The 17,210-nt window shown below is 35.4% G+C and overlaps 1 protein-coding gene across 1 annotated transcript in view; it reads right to left on the bottom strand.

Annotated features, from left to right (window-relative positions):
- Positions 1 to 1,094: 1,094 nt before the first annotated feature.
- The window catches only part of LOC132079980 (sodium channel protein type 5 subunit alpha-like), a 37,404-nt gene continuing 21,288 nt past the window's right edge, over positions 1,095 to 17,210 (bottom strand). Inside the window, exons 17-27 of the mRNA XM_059482959.1 lie at positions 16,362 to 16,814; positions 14,087 to 14,201; positions 13,238 to 13,392; positions 10,580 to 10,769; positions 8,945 to 9,042; positions 8,550 to 8,804; positions 7,638 to 7,691; positions 6,589 to 6,730; positions 4,561 to 4,661; positions 3,512 to 3,776; positions 1,095 to 2,239 (exon numbers count right to left, since the gene is read on the bottom strand). Coding sequence (XP_059338942.1) covers positions 1,095 to 2,239; positions 3,512 to 3,776; positions 4,561 to 4,661; positions 6,589 to 6,730; positions 7,638 to 7,691; positions 8,550 to 8,804; positions 8,945 to 9,042; positions 10,580 to 10,769; positions 13,238 to 13,392; positions 14,087 to 14,201; positions 16,362 to 16,814 — 2,973 coding nt within the window. The remainder of the gene's footprint in view (positions 2,240 to 3,511; positions 3,777 to 4,560; positions 4,662 to 6,588; positions 6,731 to 7,637; positions 7,692 to 8,549; positions 8,805 to 8,944; positions 9,043 to 10,579; positions 10,770 to 13,237; positions 13,393 to 14,086; positions 14,202 to 16,361; positions 16,815 to 17,210) is intronic.

Raw genomic sequence — 17,210 nt, 5'->3', positions numbered from 1 at the left:
CAGTTTATTTGTGCTAATAGATACCTACTTTGGGAAAATTATATTGGTGTTCTACCCCTCAATAATAGATTGTCTTGTAATAAATGAAATTGAAGATACTTCTTAAAAATAGACAAAAACATATTAAGTATTTGAAGTCTTTAATGAAGAATTTAAACCAGTCATATTCCAAACTGCAAAATAAAAAAAAACCAGTAAAATATTATTACACATTGTTCATATATATTTTTTTTTCAGAATCAATGAAATAAATGCTGTGTCTAAATTTAATAAATGCTACCTCACAAGATACACCAGGAACTTCTTTTCAGATTAGTAAGTAGTACTTTCTAGGGATAAAGAATAATGATGGAATTTTATGTACAATTATTCCTTTCTGGAAACAATATCTCCTGCACAACATTCTTTGATTTTAATTATGATTACAACAATTTTCATACACTGAAAGATACAAAGAACAAATTATGTACAACTTTCAGGCACAAGCAACTGAGGATGATCTGTTAAATCCCTTTAGGTGTTTGTATAAAGGCACCTCAAAAATTCTTAGACATAAACAAATACATTCAAAGATATTAGGAGACGGATTGTCCCAAATACATCAAAGTTAGAGTCTGATTATACTCAAGTGTCTTGAGTGAGTTCTTTTACAGAAGTGCAGTTATTACTTAACTTTGCTACCTTAAAGCCTTTTTGGAAAAATTGGTTCTCCCTAAAGACATAGACCTTATCCTATATCCTTGTGTATTTATAAATAAGTGCTTACAACTGATCTTTTACAGGCTTCTTCTGTAAATGCATGAACTAATACAAAAATGACAGCTGAAAAAATTAACTCACTAACTCCAGTAGCTGAGGGAAAAAATTCCATAGTTAGAGATTTGCCTCTAATATTTATGACATAGTTTGTTCAAATTGTTCAAATTGTTCAAATCTTAAGTGCTTTGAGGAGGATTTGCAAATCTGAACAATTACAATGCTTGAAGGCTGACAGTATTCTTCTAAATTTAGAGTATTTGTGGGATCAAAACATGGTCTCCATCTGAAAATAAGTGACATTGGTTTAACTGGAAATGCTGCAGCCAGGGGTGACCTCATGTGTCAAGCTTTTTGCTGTCTGTCTCAGCAAAGCCATCATAAAATAAAGGGAGGGATATGGAAGAAGCAGGACGTAATTTATCTGCCTTCCTCCCAAGGTTTTCATTAAGCAGTGATTCAAGAAGACTTTGCTTGTCCTGTATTTCTCGTCCAAAGACAGCACTGTTATGTTTACAATGGTACAAGGATGTATTTTCAAGAGAACGTTGTCTCAAATATCTCCTGAAGGCCTTCTGAATAACAAGAGCTGACACTTCCTCTTGTTTCCTTTTAAGGGTAGAAGAAATTGGGCTGTAAGAACTTTTAGATGGATTGCTAGCTGTAATCTTTTCTTCCATGTTTAATTCAAGACCATCCATATCTCCAGCTTCTCCCAAGACCCTTTTAGTGAAAGCCAGCAAGATATCCAAGCAGTGGATCTTATCTCCACTAACTATGGGGATGTCCATGGCTATGAGCTGGATTTTGTTGGGCTTTGGGATGCGCAGGGGCTCTGCCAGAGCATCTGCAAAGTCTGAGAGAGCAGAATAATCTATAAACTGCGTCGCCAGAGGGTCAAACTTTGCCCATGTCTCATAAAACATATCAAAGTCATCCTCACAAAGAGGATCTGTGCTCTCCTCAGTGGCAACATTGAAGTTCTCTAAAATGACTGCTATGTACATATTTACAACAATGAGGAACGATATAATGACATAGCTTACAAAATATAAAATACCAAAGCCCTTATTTACACAATTATTTTTCTTTGTCCCTGTTGCATCTAATTGGAGAGCACATTTATCAGATTCCCTTAGCACAGGGGCCAGAAGGTTATCCCAGCCAGCTGATGTGGTAATTTGGAAGAGGCAGAGAATGCTACCACAAAAGGTTTTGAAGTTGAAAATGTCATCAATCCCACCATCCTCGGGGAGACAGGCAAAGTTTGCCATGCCCACGATGGCATAAATGAACATGATCAGGAAAAGCAAAAGGCCAATGTTGACCAGGGCAGGAAGGGACATCAGCAGTGCAAAAAGAAGAGTTCGAATCCCTCTGGCTTTGCGAACAATTCTCAGGACTCGGCCGACCCGCGCCAAACGAAGAGTTCTCAAAACCGTCGGGGAGAAGAAAGATTGAAACGCTTCAGAAACTCCAAGACCTTTAAAAGGAAAAGGAAAACAAAATGTTGCCAGGTCAAGTTAGTCAAATTCATGTCTGTTTTGTTATATTCTGTGCTTTAGGCGTTGGCAGTAACACTCATCACTTTACATTGGTCTCAATATAAACATCATCAATTCTGAAACTGCTCAGATAAAAGCTTAGGTAAAAAAAGAAAAATTGTAATAGCTTTCAACATAAAAGAGGCATCAAGATTTCTGCACAGTTTGGAAGCTGTGCTCTTCCCAGTTTCTGTAATTTGGGGAGTGAATTTATGCATTCATTGCTCAAGTACCTAAAAAAAATCCTTTAAAATCCATTCAGGTCTTGTGCCAGAAGCTCTGGCATTGTCTTTGAGCCACTGTCTGAGTGCTGCTTCTCCTTTAGGCCAAAGCCTAAATGTGAGACTTTGATAATGCTTGGCACTCAAATGAGATCAGAGAAGAGCAAGAAGAAAATAAAGGAAAATTGTCTCAGTGTTTATCCTCCATAACACGTCATTCTATGGCACAGTAGCAATGCAAATGATTACAAACAGAAGAGTTAAGAAGTCATAATTTTTCTGGGTTGTACAGGATGGCAAAAGGCTACCATGCTTGGGCAGGAAGCAGAGAAATCAGAGCAGTTTTTCTTTCCCATCCTTTATTATATGATGTGACCTGAGCTTGAGTAGGAAGGACAAAATAAATTGTACAAGAAACTAGAGCTGTATATGACCCTTTGCAGAGTCAATGATCAGCATCTACTCTTATTTAAAGAGCCAAAAAAATACAAGCCAGTTTTAATAATTTTTTCAGTCACGAATAGTGGCCCAGGTTTAGCATGGTGTCGAGCAACCAAATTTTTCTGAGCTTTCCAAATCTGCAACTGGACTCTGCCTTCTTAAAGGGAAGTCCTGGAAAATTAAATTAAACCCCATTTTTGATGCAAATGTATTTTTAACCTGATTTTTCTTTTCCTGTGACAACGTGTAAATTGAAAGCATAAAACATTAGAAAACAGTTTAGGTACAATAACTTTAAAAAGATGTTACTGAATTAAATTAATATTCAGTTAATGCCTTAATAAAAATCATACTTAAAAAAATTCAAAAACTCCATTTACCTTTTAGTACTCTGCAAAAATATAAGAGAAAACAAAAATGCATCCTTTTAGAAGGAATTACTTAGCAGATAGTTTGAAATAGTACAATGGATCTGGAATTTGCTTAATATAACTAGAATTTGCTTAATATTAGTCAGATACTTTACCTGATCTAGTGGTTGATACTTACTCACTATTGAAAGGATCACAACACTGAAATCAAACACGTTCCAGCCACTTCCAAAGTAGTAGTGCCTTAAGGCCAGTATTTTTAAGACACATTCTGCAGTGAATACAGCCACAAAAAAATAGTTGATTTTATTAAGAACATCCTTGGTGCGTCCGTCAGTGTTTTCTGCCATCATAACGATCATATTCAGACAGATGAAAATCACAATGGTGACATCAAAAGCTTTGTGATTTACGATGTCAAACAGAAATCCCAGGAATGCATTCTGTGGAGAGAAGAACTACTAAATGCCAGTTCTGAGACCCAGCCTGCATTCAAATATTAACCAGTAATTTGGGCTTAGAAAAGGAATTTAAGATGACATAAATTAACAAGAAGCTGTTAGAAGCATTTTTTGGTGATTTCTTTAGACCCTCAAAGAAAACTCACCATACCTTCAGTATTTTCAGGCGTCGTGCAAGCACATTGGTTAAGAAAATAATATATATAGCAGGAAAACATTCAGAGTACATTATCATTGCTCTTTTAATACAAATACTTATTGAAGCAGATATTTTAGGATAAGCAATTCTAATTAAAATGTCATAAACAGGAAAATCTCTGAGTATTTACTGTGCAAAGACAGGCCTGGAATTCAATTTAAGAAAATGTAAGAAATAAAGCATAAGATTATTTAAAAGCAAATAACAGCCATGGGGCATGTGCTGCTCTCTATTCATTCTAACCTGCAATAATCCAATCTAGTTGCAGAAGAAACATCCTGCAAATTAAATAACCAAGATCATGTTATGAATATCAAATACTTAATATGAACTGGTTCAAAAAGTTTGTACATTTGAGTAGGTGATAAATAGGTTGCAAATTTCCTTAATTAATACCCTCAAAGATGACTGTGTTGGATAGAATTTTTAAATAAAACAGAGTAAAATCTAAATACTATATTGACTGAGGAAGATGAGGGGCAAGGTTTATTTCCCAATTCCTGGCTACTGAGTTTAAATTTCATCCTCTGTATATCCTCTGTCATATTCTTCTTAAGGTGGCCTCACCGCTGGTCTTGGGATGGGTTTTTGGGGTTTCTTGGATCCAAGTTTTTTTAGGGCACTATAGTACTTTTTCTGTTCCTCAGTCAAAAATAGATCTTTCCCACCTAAGTAAAGAGAAAAAACATTGTTGTTCAGATGAAGTCAAATAAATACCAACAAATTAATGTTAAAGACAGTAAGTTACACTTGTATTGAGTGGGACCTAAGGGAGCACAGAGACCAAATGTGTCTTCACCATTTCTCCTTTTCCCCTTGATCTTTGATCTGATCTGAGTTGATCATGAAAGTCAAGTCCAGGCAGTGATCACAAGTCAGTTCCCTCAAGTCTGAGAGACTTTTCAAAGTTTTGCAAATCTATTTCCTATTTTTAAAATTCCATAAGATTCATCAAGAAGAAGAATATTTTATATTTTTGAGAAAGGCAGAAGCAGAAGTAGATTGCTGGACTAGCAAGTAAATAGAGGATGATGAATAAGAATTTTGGGACCAAGTTCTATGGGAAGTTCCTGGCAGTGAATTTCTTATGAGCATCCACATCACCTGTATTACTGAGCAATCACTTGGACCTCAGTAATCAGAACTCACTTGTCATAAAAGCATTGAGTGATCAGTACTTTGTACAACAAACACAAAACAATGTTCAGCAGGGCACCTGCAATTGGAATCACTCCAGAAAAACCTCTGAAAATTCTGCTTAACTTCACTACATGGACTCTCAATGAAAAGCCCAAATAACCAGAAAAGAAATGAAAGAGAAAAATGAAAAATAAAAAATGTCAGTTACAGCATGTACTAAGAAAAGAAAAAAAGTGTTATATTCACATAAACTTCTAACAAATGTTCAAGCTTATCAACTACTTAATCTTTTTATCTATTGGGATTATTGTAACTGGGACTTTGTTATAAAAGGAAATTCTTACAGTGAAGTTGGACTGCTGTTCCTCAATCCCTACACATCTTTTCTCTGTCCAAATTCAGAGAAAAGAATTTCTTGTGGATTTTATTTCTATTTTTCTCTACCAAAGGCAGTAATGCTTTGATACTTGGTGTGTAAGTCAGTCTATGGAAAGAATAGATGATTCCAGTAGAAATTCTGCCTTCCAAATAGGAACCTTGAAGTTGTAAACCTCCTGCTGGGGTCTGCTTTTCTGTTATTTTTTTCAATGAGCAAGATGCTTATTTATTGTAAGACTTCCAAGTGGATTAACTGACCCAATTTCTCCCGATATTCTGGACACTTTAAACCTTTAAATGAGTCAGGACTCAATTGATAAACAATCTTGGCACAAGGAAGGTGAAGTATTCCAGGCAGAGATGACTATTGCTTTTCTTTGCTGAATTTTCCATTCTAAGATTTTGCCCTCCTTTTCTTACTGAATAACAAGAACAGGGAATTTAACAATTATGAGGAGAAAAGTGGAAGTAGTCATTGCTTCATGGGCTTTAAGCAGCATTTAAATTTCTACACAGCCTCGTCCTGGGGTCATGGCTTGGATCCCAATGCAGAATTTTTTTAAAACCTCACTAAATTAATCTGTAGGCTCATTTTGTAGATGAATGACTTTTTAAAGTGTAGCTAGTTTTAGAAGAAGTTCTATCAGCAAGACCTTTTCAAGGTTCTTTACCAGGAAAGAAGAGGTTACTCCTTCCATGACTGCTTCTTCCATGACTGATTACCCTGCTCACATTTGTGAGGTGTTCACTCTCAGCAAAAAGGAGTTTTCTGTTCCCCAAAGAAAATCTTCAAAGCAGAAGGAAATAATTCCACTCTCCTGTAGCAAAGTCTAGGTAACTTTTTTGACTCACTCCTTCCTCGTCCTCTACTTAGAACAAACCCAGGAAAATAGAATTCACAGGTAAAAACCATGAGGAAGAGGGGATTCCTGTTTTCAAAACTTGGTTTGAAACATTATTATTTTAAATTTATCTAGTCAAACACTTATTTCACAATGTTAGACCTCTAGATGTCAAGCAAGCATTCACTTAATCAAATTGGGATTACAGGAGACCATGGGTTAGACCATGTAGTACTTATCTTTTTCCTTTGCTGGTTAAAATTGCTGATAACCACTCCAATGAAAAGGTTCAGCATGAAGAAAGATCCAAAAATAATGAAAACCACAAAGAACGCATACATATGTAAGCGTGCTTCAAACTGTGGCTGTTGACCAATCTGTTAAAAAAAAAAAATCAAATCAGAAAAATAATATTGGTAAAAATGAGATAGATAATCTCAGCTTTAGCATTTCCAATTTATTATAGCAGATTTTTTAATTGTCATGAAGGATAAATTATTTCTTCACATTTAAACCTTTATCTAGTTGTACAAGTAGAACTTGCTCTATCTTGTTACTGTTAGTAGAGATAATGAAAAACAAAGACAAATCATGCTCTAGCACTTTTTTTTTTTAGTAATAAATAAACAGTTCCAATTAGAAGGGATCCTGTGAATGTCCTGATTAGAAAAACAGGATTAAACCTAATGGTGAATTCCCTCCTTTGGGATGCCATCCCAGGCAAAAGCAATGTAAACCAGCCATAAAAAAGAACAATATTGTTATTTAGCAGCTATTTAACTACAGTCAAGAGTACTGTGATAGAATGAGCAAGAAAAGAGGCAAAGTCAACTAAATATAGAAAAGTTAAAACTCACTGTGCTAGTATGAGAGTGAGAAACAGGACATGGAAATGGGGAAGAAATAGAGAAGGTGTCAAATGTAGGGAAGAAAACCTCAAATAACTGATAAAGCTGCAGGCTATTTCAGTTCTACTGCACATGTTTAAAAAGGAAGAGAATTTGCTTCAGAGGCACACCCATATTCTGTTTCCAAATCAGATTTGTACAAAATTGTATATTTTCTTGCCCTCTTTTTGTGTGGTATCACTCTATTGTGATCAGTTTCTTCTATCTAAGTTTCAGATACTTGGTAGTCCAAGGATTATTGTTTCACTGTGTAGCTGGATAAACTCATCCACTTGTATTTTTGATCTGGTGTTGCAAACAGCTGAAAAATTGACTGTATGGATAGAAAAGGGAAGAAGGAAAGGGAAAAACCTAAAATTTCATTTTAGTGACATACCTCACGTGAATCCACTGCTGCATACATAATATCCATCCAACCTTTAAATGTTGCCTGAAAGAAAATGCACTGTTACAACTAAGAAAAAAAAAGCTATTGCTAATATAAATGTGTTAATAGAAGTGTGCTGCAAAAAATATGCATCAATTCTAAGATATGTTTGGAAGTATGATTCACTGGAGTTTATTACAGAGAAAAAATTATCCTGAAAAGAAAACAAAAGAAAAGTCATGATTCATGTCAAATGCTTTAATGCGAACTCCCATTAAATTGAAATTTTTGTAAAAAGTTTCAGCTTAACCACCAAATATAACTTAAATGGAAAAAAACAATTTCTAACAAAACAACAGATGGTTCCATCCTGCAATTTTTATCAAGCATAGAACATTTAGGAGGATCCAGAGCAAAGAACTCAATCTAGAAAAGATACAGGGATAATGGAAACTTTTTAACAATGCCTTTCTCTCCTTTGTTGGGTATTAGGGAGCTCAGTGAATTAGCACCCCAACACTTCAGGATTTTTTACAACAAAAGAAGACACAGAATTCTAAACAAATTGGTCCATGAGTTTTCTTTCTTATCCACTCTGAATTAGAGAAAACAAGAATAACTTTAAATACAGTAAGAGGCAGACTATTTCAGGCTTAGTTTGTTAATCAAAATCTAAACAGAAGTGAAATTTACAACAAAATTTAAAAGCTGTGAAAGAGTTCTTTGTTTTAACATAAGGCTGCATGTGCCCAAGTGTTCTTTAGGAGGAGGTGAGCAGCTCATAAATGAGAAAAATATTAATGGGAGCTAAAAAATCCACAGTTACAGTAAGATAAACAGAACCATAATGGTGTGCCTTGGTTGGCTGCTCAAACCATTCCTTGAGAAAAAATAAAATGAAAATGTTTTTATAGAACTTACCACTTGGAGAAGAGCCAAGTAACCCATGCCAACATTGTCAAAATTTACAACAGCATTTGTCCATGTCCAATTCAAGGCAAGACAATCATTTTTGCCATAAATGTGATCAGTACTTTCTACTTTGTGTGTGCATTTCCAAAACCTGCTTCCAAGCCATTTGACTCCTAGAACGTTAAAGAGGAGCCAGAAGACAACGCAGACAAGCAGAACGTTGAAGATGGAGGGGATGGCTCCAAAGAGTGCATTCACAACAACCTGAATGAAATTAATGAAAATAATTCATTAATTGAATTCAACAGATCAATTTTCCCAGGAAGCCACTGATTTTTACTTCTTCAATATCTATTGAAAACTGTCATCCATATAAAAACCCAGACCTCCCCCTATATCTTTACCTTTATCCCTTCAAATCTTGACAAAGCTCGTAGAGGCCGCAGTGCTCTGAAAGTCCTGAGAGATTTCAGGCTGGTCCCAGAGGAACAAGGTGAGGAATCTTCAGAAACAGAATTTTGTCCCCAGGAAACAAAGGACAGCTGTGTTCATTGAATTGGAACTGGCATCATTAAATGGCATACAAAATTTTATTTTATCTATATTAGTAGACAGTCCTGAGATGAAAGTTACAGTGTATTTCACACTAAGTCAAATGAAGAAAATACACATTTAAAGTTTATATATAATATAATATAATATAATATAATATAATATAATATAATATAACATAACATAACATATCATAACAATAGATATAATTTTACCTCATTCTTTTCTAACACATGAATAAAATGGAATTAATTCTGATTTGACTTTTTTAAAAACAGTTAGTATAATTTTGTTTAATACTAGTATAACAATCAAATTGGTAACTATGATATTGCCATACACTACCAGACCAGAAAGGTTTATTCAGATAAAATACTCTCATTTTCTACATAGTTATTCTCAAAAGTGTATACAGGAATTTATTATTATAATGGAGGATGGGGATGTGGAAACAGATTTTTTTTAAAAATATATCTTGTTCATTTTAGATATTTCTAAGAGTGAAATGAAGACATTTAAAATAATTTCAATAATTAGGTTTTTCACTGTTCATGATTTGTCTCTTCCTTCTTGTTTGAATTTGCTGCCTCAATGTTCAGCCACTGGATATTTCCATGCTTATCCTCTGTTTTGGACTGTTATTTACATTAGAAAACCGTAACTGCTCAAGTATTCTTTGCAAATAGTCATAATATTAGATCTTTCTGTTGAAATTTCCTAGTACTTCACAACTTTCACTGCTGACTATCCTAAGTCTATCAAAAGCTACTCTGATGTCACAAGTTAGCAGTTTAGACATTCTTATTCTAAAATATTTAACTTCCGAACAGTCCCACTGTGATGTTGACAGGAAAAATGTTTCACTTTTATACAACAAGATTATAATATTTAACATATTCTACATTCAGAGCAAATGTATTGAACCCTGCACTTACCTCACTCTTGGTGATTCCAGCATTTGTGTTTAGTGCTATGCAAAGCAAAAGATACTTCCCTATCTTTAATTCCCTGGTAAATTATTTTTCCAACCATGTTTTTCAATTGTCTTTGCCATCTAAATTTCTTCTCCTTCAAGGAAGGAACTCTTGCTTTTTTTCTCTTTCTAAATGCCAAAATCCCAGATTTGGTTTGGGTTGGAAGGAACCTTTAAAATCATCTAGTCCCAAACTGTCAATAGCTTCACATTTTCTATTGTCTTAATCAATTTATTTTAAATTTATTTCTGATCCCTAATTGAACTCTCCCTCTACAATTGAAAAGGTTTTTAGAACCATCATGGTCCTCAGTGATGGTGATACCAAATAAAATTTCCTTCAGCAACTTCTTGATTATTGCTGACAATTTCCATTTCAAGTCCTAAAACCTCTTTTGGATTGAAGATTTTTTATGTTTTGGAAACTGTCTTTAAGACTTGTATTAATTCATAATCACAATTTAGAGGTAGTTCTCTAGATAGAAAATATCAAAAATTAAAATGCATGACAAGCTGAGTATAATACTTACACACACAATGATGAAGTCAAGCAAACACCAAGAATTTGTGAAATAACTGTGCAGACCAAAAGCCACCCATTTCAGAAGCATCTCCGTAAAAAAGGTGTAGGTAAATATGATATCAGCATAATCTAGGATAATTTTAACTTTTTTGTTTTTCTGCAGGTGAACATCTTCAAATGCCTGGAATTTCAGAATTCAGTTTTAAAACAGGTCAATAGTTTTATGAATGGAAGATTATTTTTGAATTGCACAAGAATAAATAGTTTGGCTTATTAGAATAATTTAATATTAAATTATTGACAACCACCACTTATTTTTATACTTAAAAGTAAAAAGGTAAATTTTTAAATTACTACAATCTCATTTTCACAGTAATTGAAAAATCTCATACTTTCAAGTTTTTATGTTCAACACTTCAAAAAATGTCTAACAAGTGTCAGTTGTCGCTAAAAATTTTTGACTTCCCAATGTAGTTGATAATTTTGAAGGGGTTTATCTAAAACTCTTCACAAAAAAGCCTGAATTGATTTCATTAACCAGTGAATAAAGATTTAACCAGTGTCTGTCAGACTCTGACCTTCCAAATGAGTCATCTTGAGTCATCCTGCAGAGTTGTAATACAGAAATGGAAAAATGTGATGAACACCTCATCTGGAACTGCTCATTCCTGAAGTTACAGGTTTTTTCACCTAAATCTTGACCTTGAGGTTTTAGGAAAATGTTTCACTGATTGCTGTCATTCACATCAGTGTTTGCTCAAGTTTAACGTATTTGCTGTCTTGCTAATTTATTTTAGATTTTTTTTTATGCTGCCAATCTATTCCCAATTGCTTTTAACACCATGCATTATTTCCTCACCGAGCCTTTGGCAATATCTGTAATTTTCCTTTCATCCACATCTCCCCTGCTTTTCTGAGCATTCTCCCATGATCACCGCCTAATTTATTTTCACTACAAGCCATGGACATGTGTGGTGGTCTGGTGCTCATTCATACTCATTCAGAAAATTTAATATCAGTAAACTTTATAAACAAGCAAAAAATTAGCATGTCCCTTTCTGAAAGAGATCAAGTGTATCTTAGAAATGGGAAAGTTCTCAAGACTGCAAATCATCTTTGATGACAAGAAATTGTTATTGTTTTGTTATTTTGCACCTGGGTACCAACTAACTTTTTGTTCAACAGGACATTTAAAATGACTCAGTTTGCTTCCTTCAGTTTGGTTTCCCATGAACACAGAGGAGCCCTCACTGGAATCCCAGGTGTCTTGGGTTAGAAGATGTGGCTGGGGATTTGTATTCTATTTCCATCTGTCAGAGCTGGGGCAGTTCTCTGCTGTCCATGGGGCAGTTTTTTCTTTCTCTCTCCCACAGCCAACCCTCCCTGCAGGAGATCTCTGCTGTCCATGGCCACTGAGTGTCCCTGCAGGGCTGATCCAATCCCAGCATCCCATGGGGAGATGCTCCGCCCAGGGGAGGAGCCAAGCATTCCTACCTGGATCCAATCTGAGCCTGGCACAGCACAGCAGCCTTTGCCCCCTGCATTGCCAGAGGAGCAGCTTTCTGCTGCCCTGCATGGCCAGAGGGAGCCCAGGCCCATCTGCAGCAGCCCTGGAGCTGCAGAGGAAAACTCCCCCCTTGTGCAGGATCCCTGCTGCAGCAGAGCCACAGCTGGCACTGCAGGAGGGCTGAGCCCCCCTGGGATGGGGCTGGGACACCCCCTGACACACAGGGGGCAGGGACTGCTCTGACTCTGGCAGGGTTGTTCAGTATCAATGCATTTTTATTTTAATTTCCCTAATAAAGAGCTGTTATTCCTACTCCCATATCTTTGCCAGAGAGACCCTTAAGTTCAAAATTATAATAATTCAGAGGGAAGGGGTTTACATTTTCCATTTCAAGGGAGGCTCCTGCCTTCTTTACCAAACACCTGTGTTTTCAAACCAAGACACCAGGAAGTTCCCCTGGAGGTTTTGTCAGGTGAATTTTAAAGCAGACAGTTCAAATCTACAGTTCAGGGAACAACCTCAATCTAATGTACACAGAATTGACTTTAATTGGAAATTCCTACATCTGCCACACAGATCACCTTCAGACTATTTGGTTATGTTCCTTCTGCATTATATAATATTTTATTTAACAAGTTACTCTCAGTAGACAGTGAATATAATTTCAAATAAAATAATCCTTCCCTTATTTTTCAGTAGAAATGGATATGATCAGAATAGCAATGAAACATTACCTCACCTGCCAATTTACAGCCACCTTCACTTTTGGCTTCTGATCACAGTGTTTGGATGATTTTCAATCTACATTTTTTCTGAGTAGTTAGTCTGCTTTACAAATTTAGAAGGGCTATTATTTTTTTTCAAGCTTTCCCAAGTAATATCAGACTCTGGTTTAGCTTTGTAATTAACACAAAAGTGTGAAAAATGATGTTCAATGAAGAACTATGATTCCATATATTTAAATCTGTCTATTTAAATATCTTATCCAAGTGGAGGAAAGCATTATAACTTCTAAAGGTTATATTTATTACACTCTTGTCTCTCCTTGGGAAAAGGAATGTCAGAGTAGGAGAAATCAATTAAATACTATTCCTTTACTGATAATAATTAATTCCAAAGTGGAGAAATTAAATGAAATTTACCAGTGCTGCACTGCTCAACACAATCATAAAAACCATAAAATATTCAAACCCGCTGTGGTTCACGATTTTGTAGCAGGTTTTTCTAAAGTTCCACCAAGTTCTGCCTGGAAACTTGGTGGTATCCACTACACAACATGGGGAACACTCAACACAACCTGAAAAGAGACACAACAGCATATTGGTTCAATGGAAAATGTTGAGATACAGATTAAAAAAGTATGAAACGTCTTAAAAAAGGCTTTTTACATATTATAGGAAGAATGTGCTCTTTTATCTATGAGGTGATGCTGTTATTGAAATTATCTGAAGCTAAAGTAAAAAATTTTATGCCAAAATAATCTCTTTTAATAAAGTGATGCATACATGGAATAACAGACTTTTATTATAACTATAAGATAACTAGAACTTAAAAAATATGGAATAACATCTTTTTGTGTCTTTCTGCAGAAAGGTTTGTGGGCACAAAAGAAGCCTTTACTTTTATCTAAAAATGTGTTTATTTTCTGCATTTTTCCCTTTCTTTTTATTTTGAAAAGAGATATTACCATACTAGCAGGTCAGTAAATTATTATTTTTACTAATTATTTCACTTTATTGCACTGCAGAGACATGACATCTGGACTCTGTTCACTGCTCTGTGGCAGAAACACTCTTCATTAATGTGCAAAGGCAGCAGGATTGAACCATGAGAGTCAACAGAGTCTAAGGAGAATTTCAGGAGATCAAAGGTAGATATTCACCCTGGGATGAGCAGACAAACAGTTGCTGCTATTCTGGACATGTTTTAAATGGATATTTTTGTACACTGGTTCATTTGGCATTAAAGAAAAAGAAAAAAAGGATTCCTACTCTCAACACAGCAGTCCTTGGGCAGCTGGGAGTCTTTAGTATGGGAAAACATCTCCAGAAGCACAACTGGATCCACAGTGCTGGCTTCAGAAAAGCTGCGAACAGAATGATATTTCTGCAAAGGAGAAGAATTTAAGAATTAAAGAATTTAGGGATTTAAGAAAAGAATTTATTTGCTTTTCATTAATAAGGTTAACAAACCTTAAATAAATTAAAATTATTATCTCCTCTCCCTCCCCAAAAGAAATTTGCAGTGTATAAATTATCTTTATGTTGCTGAACTACCAAAATAAATTATAAATAATAGGACAGAAATAGCCAATCCCTACTTTTTGTTTTCATCATTTTATTTTAACAACTTTCTTAGTTTCTTTTAGTTATCCACAGTGGACTTGAAGGAAGGGAAATGTTTAGAAAATATTCTATTATGCTACAGTTGTAGAGAAAATTCTGATTTCTTCAGGCCAGTCCATCTTTAGAGATACAAATTATGTCTCAAAAGGCTTGAAGAGGAGAAGGCCCAACATATTAATACAAAACGTTAAAATTTATAATTACCTCTTTTTGATCTTTCTTTGTGTGTGTTACTGTGGAAGCGTTTGCCATTTCAGAAGTCCCAGAACTCTGATTGAAGCTGTTTGAATTCCTCCACTGTTCTCTTCTTCTTAATTTCTCTCCCTGCATGAAATGATGCAAATCAGTTGATTTTCCACTTATTTTTTTCCTGACAGTCATTCTTGAAAGGCAAAATTTTTTCACAGAGTGTAAAACATCCATGAAGTTTAGACTCATATAATCGAAGAATGATTTGGGTGTTTGGGTTGGAAAGGGCCTTCTCATTGGACCATGTAGGTCCAATAAGAAGAGAATCTTTCACTAGCAAGTTTGTCTTTTTACAAATAATTAAATAGTTTTCCTAAAATGCTTGTAAAAAATTTATGCTTTCAGTTATAGGCAGAAGATCTAAGTGATCAGAATCAGACCTCAGTTCTTCTGACACTACAAATTCCAAGAAATACCAGATTCCACTGCAGCAGGGAATGAATTTCTGACATCAAATGCTTATGGGCAAGACATTTGAAACAGCCACAGATGATTCTAAGGTGATCAGTGATTTTTGCTTCTTTGAGAATTTGTCCAAAGAGACAGCACTGATAATGTTTCCTAATATTACCATACAAATCCATCCAAAAAAAAGACCCATCCAACCCTAACAATTCTTTGATTCTGTGAAAAGAGTTCCTGTATCTTCTGTTCCATATTTGACATTCCTGTGTGGATGTGACAGACACCTGAAATGTCTCCAGTATTGCCTCTGCACAGCTGTCATGGAAGTAAAAATGTCTCACATGCAGAAAGACTTGAGCTTTATCCTGCCCAACACAACAAAATCAAGAGATATAAAGGGGAGTCAAAAGTACCATGGAGGTGAGCAGGTGATTAAAAATAACCCAAACAATAGTAAGAATTTATTTTTAAGATATAGCTTTTGTTTACATTCCCTTTGGATTCCATGCAACATAGAAGCAACATATAATCAACACAAGAGGCCTTCCTTCCAAAAGTCCAGGTGAAAGGCAAAGGAGACAAAAAGAATGTCTTGATTGAACTTTGTTTATAAATTTACAGAAATAAATGGAAACAAAACAATCAGAAGCAGAATTTTAGCTGTCATTGAGGAGAATGATGAAAAAGTGAATATTCAACATATCACTGAATAGCCAAGACTATTTGGTAGCCCTTTTACTAGAAGAAGAAGGTAAAATTGCAGAGATGACTGAAAGGATAATATTTACTCTTGAGTCCTTGAGATTGTATTTACGGATGCAAGTTGTGGCATTCACATTCTCTGATAAAATCCCTTCGCCCTGGATTTTTCTCCTGGGAAGCTGAGAAACCTCGGAGAAAAGGAAAACAATTCTTATCTCATTTACTTCTTGTGTGTTGTGCTCATGTGGAATGTGTTTGGAGATTGTTTACCCACAAGTGATTGTTTCATTGGATTCTGGTGTGAGTTGTTTTGACTCTCTGGCCAATTGGGGCCAAGCTGTGTCAGGAGTTTTCATTATTATCTTTTTAGCCTTCTGTAAATATCCTTTCTGTATTCTTTAGTATAGTTTTGTATAGTATTCTTTAATATAACATAGTATTATAAAATAATAAATTAGCCTTCTGAGAACATGGAGTCAGATTCTTCATTCCTTCCTTCCTTGGGGCATTCCCTGCAAATACAATAGCAAGTCACAATAATTTTTCAAATACCAATATTCCTTACCTGTTTCCTGTATTCTACAGCTGTGTGCAAAATGTGCCCATCATCACCTTCCTTGGGGTAAGCCTCTGCTTCTGTAATGGGAACACAGGTACTGGGGCTGCTCAAAATTTCTTCATATTTCCTTGCTAGTGAGGAACTCTCTTCCATATGGCCACACTCTATATCAAAGGAGCTGTGATCTATGTATTTCCTGACATCTGTCATGGGACAATTAGTAACCTCTATGCCCTTCCCAGAAACTTGTGCCAAAGTCTTCTTTTTGTTTGCTCTTCTGAGGCTTCCCCTCATTCTCCTGCAGCAGTGATCCCAAATTCTGTCCTTCACAGCCTTCAGGGTCTTGTGAATCTGTGCAATGGCAATCTGATATTTAGTCCCTTCTCCAGGCTCCTCTTGTGCCTCTGGGCCATCAATGTTGAATGAACTCAGGAGCAAAGCAATGAACAGGTTGAGCACCTTAAAATAAAGTAAGTTGGAGACACAATTGCTAACAGAAGAGACACTTCAGACTTGCTTTCATTAACCCCTAATAAATAATGAAATTATTTACTATTACTCTAGAATATTGAAATAGCATGATATGGCTCCTTCTTGAAGGACTGGCAGCAGAAAAATGGAGGAAAGTGAGAGTTTGGGTATATCAAATATATTTTCACATGCTTTGATGTCCATAGTGTATGAGGAGGCAGTTGTAGTAAAACAGAATGCAAAGATGAATTTTAATTACATCACCATCAAAAAGGATCTGATATAGACCAACAAACCAAGCAGATGAAAAAGATTTTCTCTGCCAGTAAATTTACAATAAATCTAGTAAAAACCCAAAAATCTGGTTTCTGTAAACTTTTGATA

The sequence above is a fragment of the Ammospiza nelsoni genome, chromosome 1, assembly GCF_027579445.1.
Source record: "Ammospiza nelsoni isolate bAmmNel1 chromosome 1, bAmmNel1.pri, whole genome shotgun sequence".
Taxonomy (NCBI): domain Eukaryota; kingdom Metazoa; phylum Chordata; class Aves; order Passeriformes; family Passerellidae; genus Ammospiza; species Ammospiza nelsoni.
This window is presented reverse-complemented; position numbering and strand designations above follow the sequence as displayed.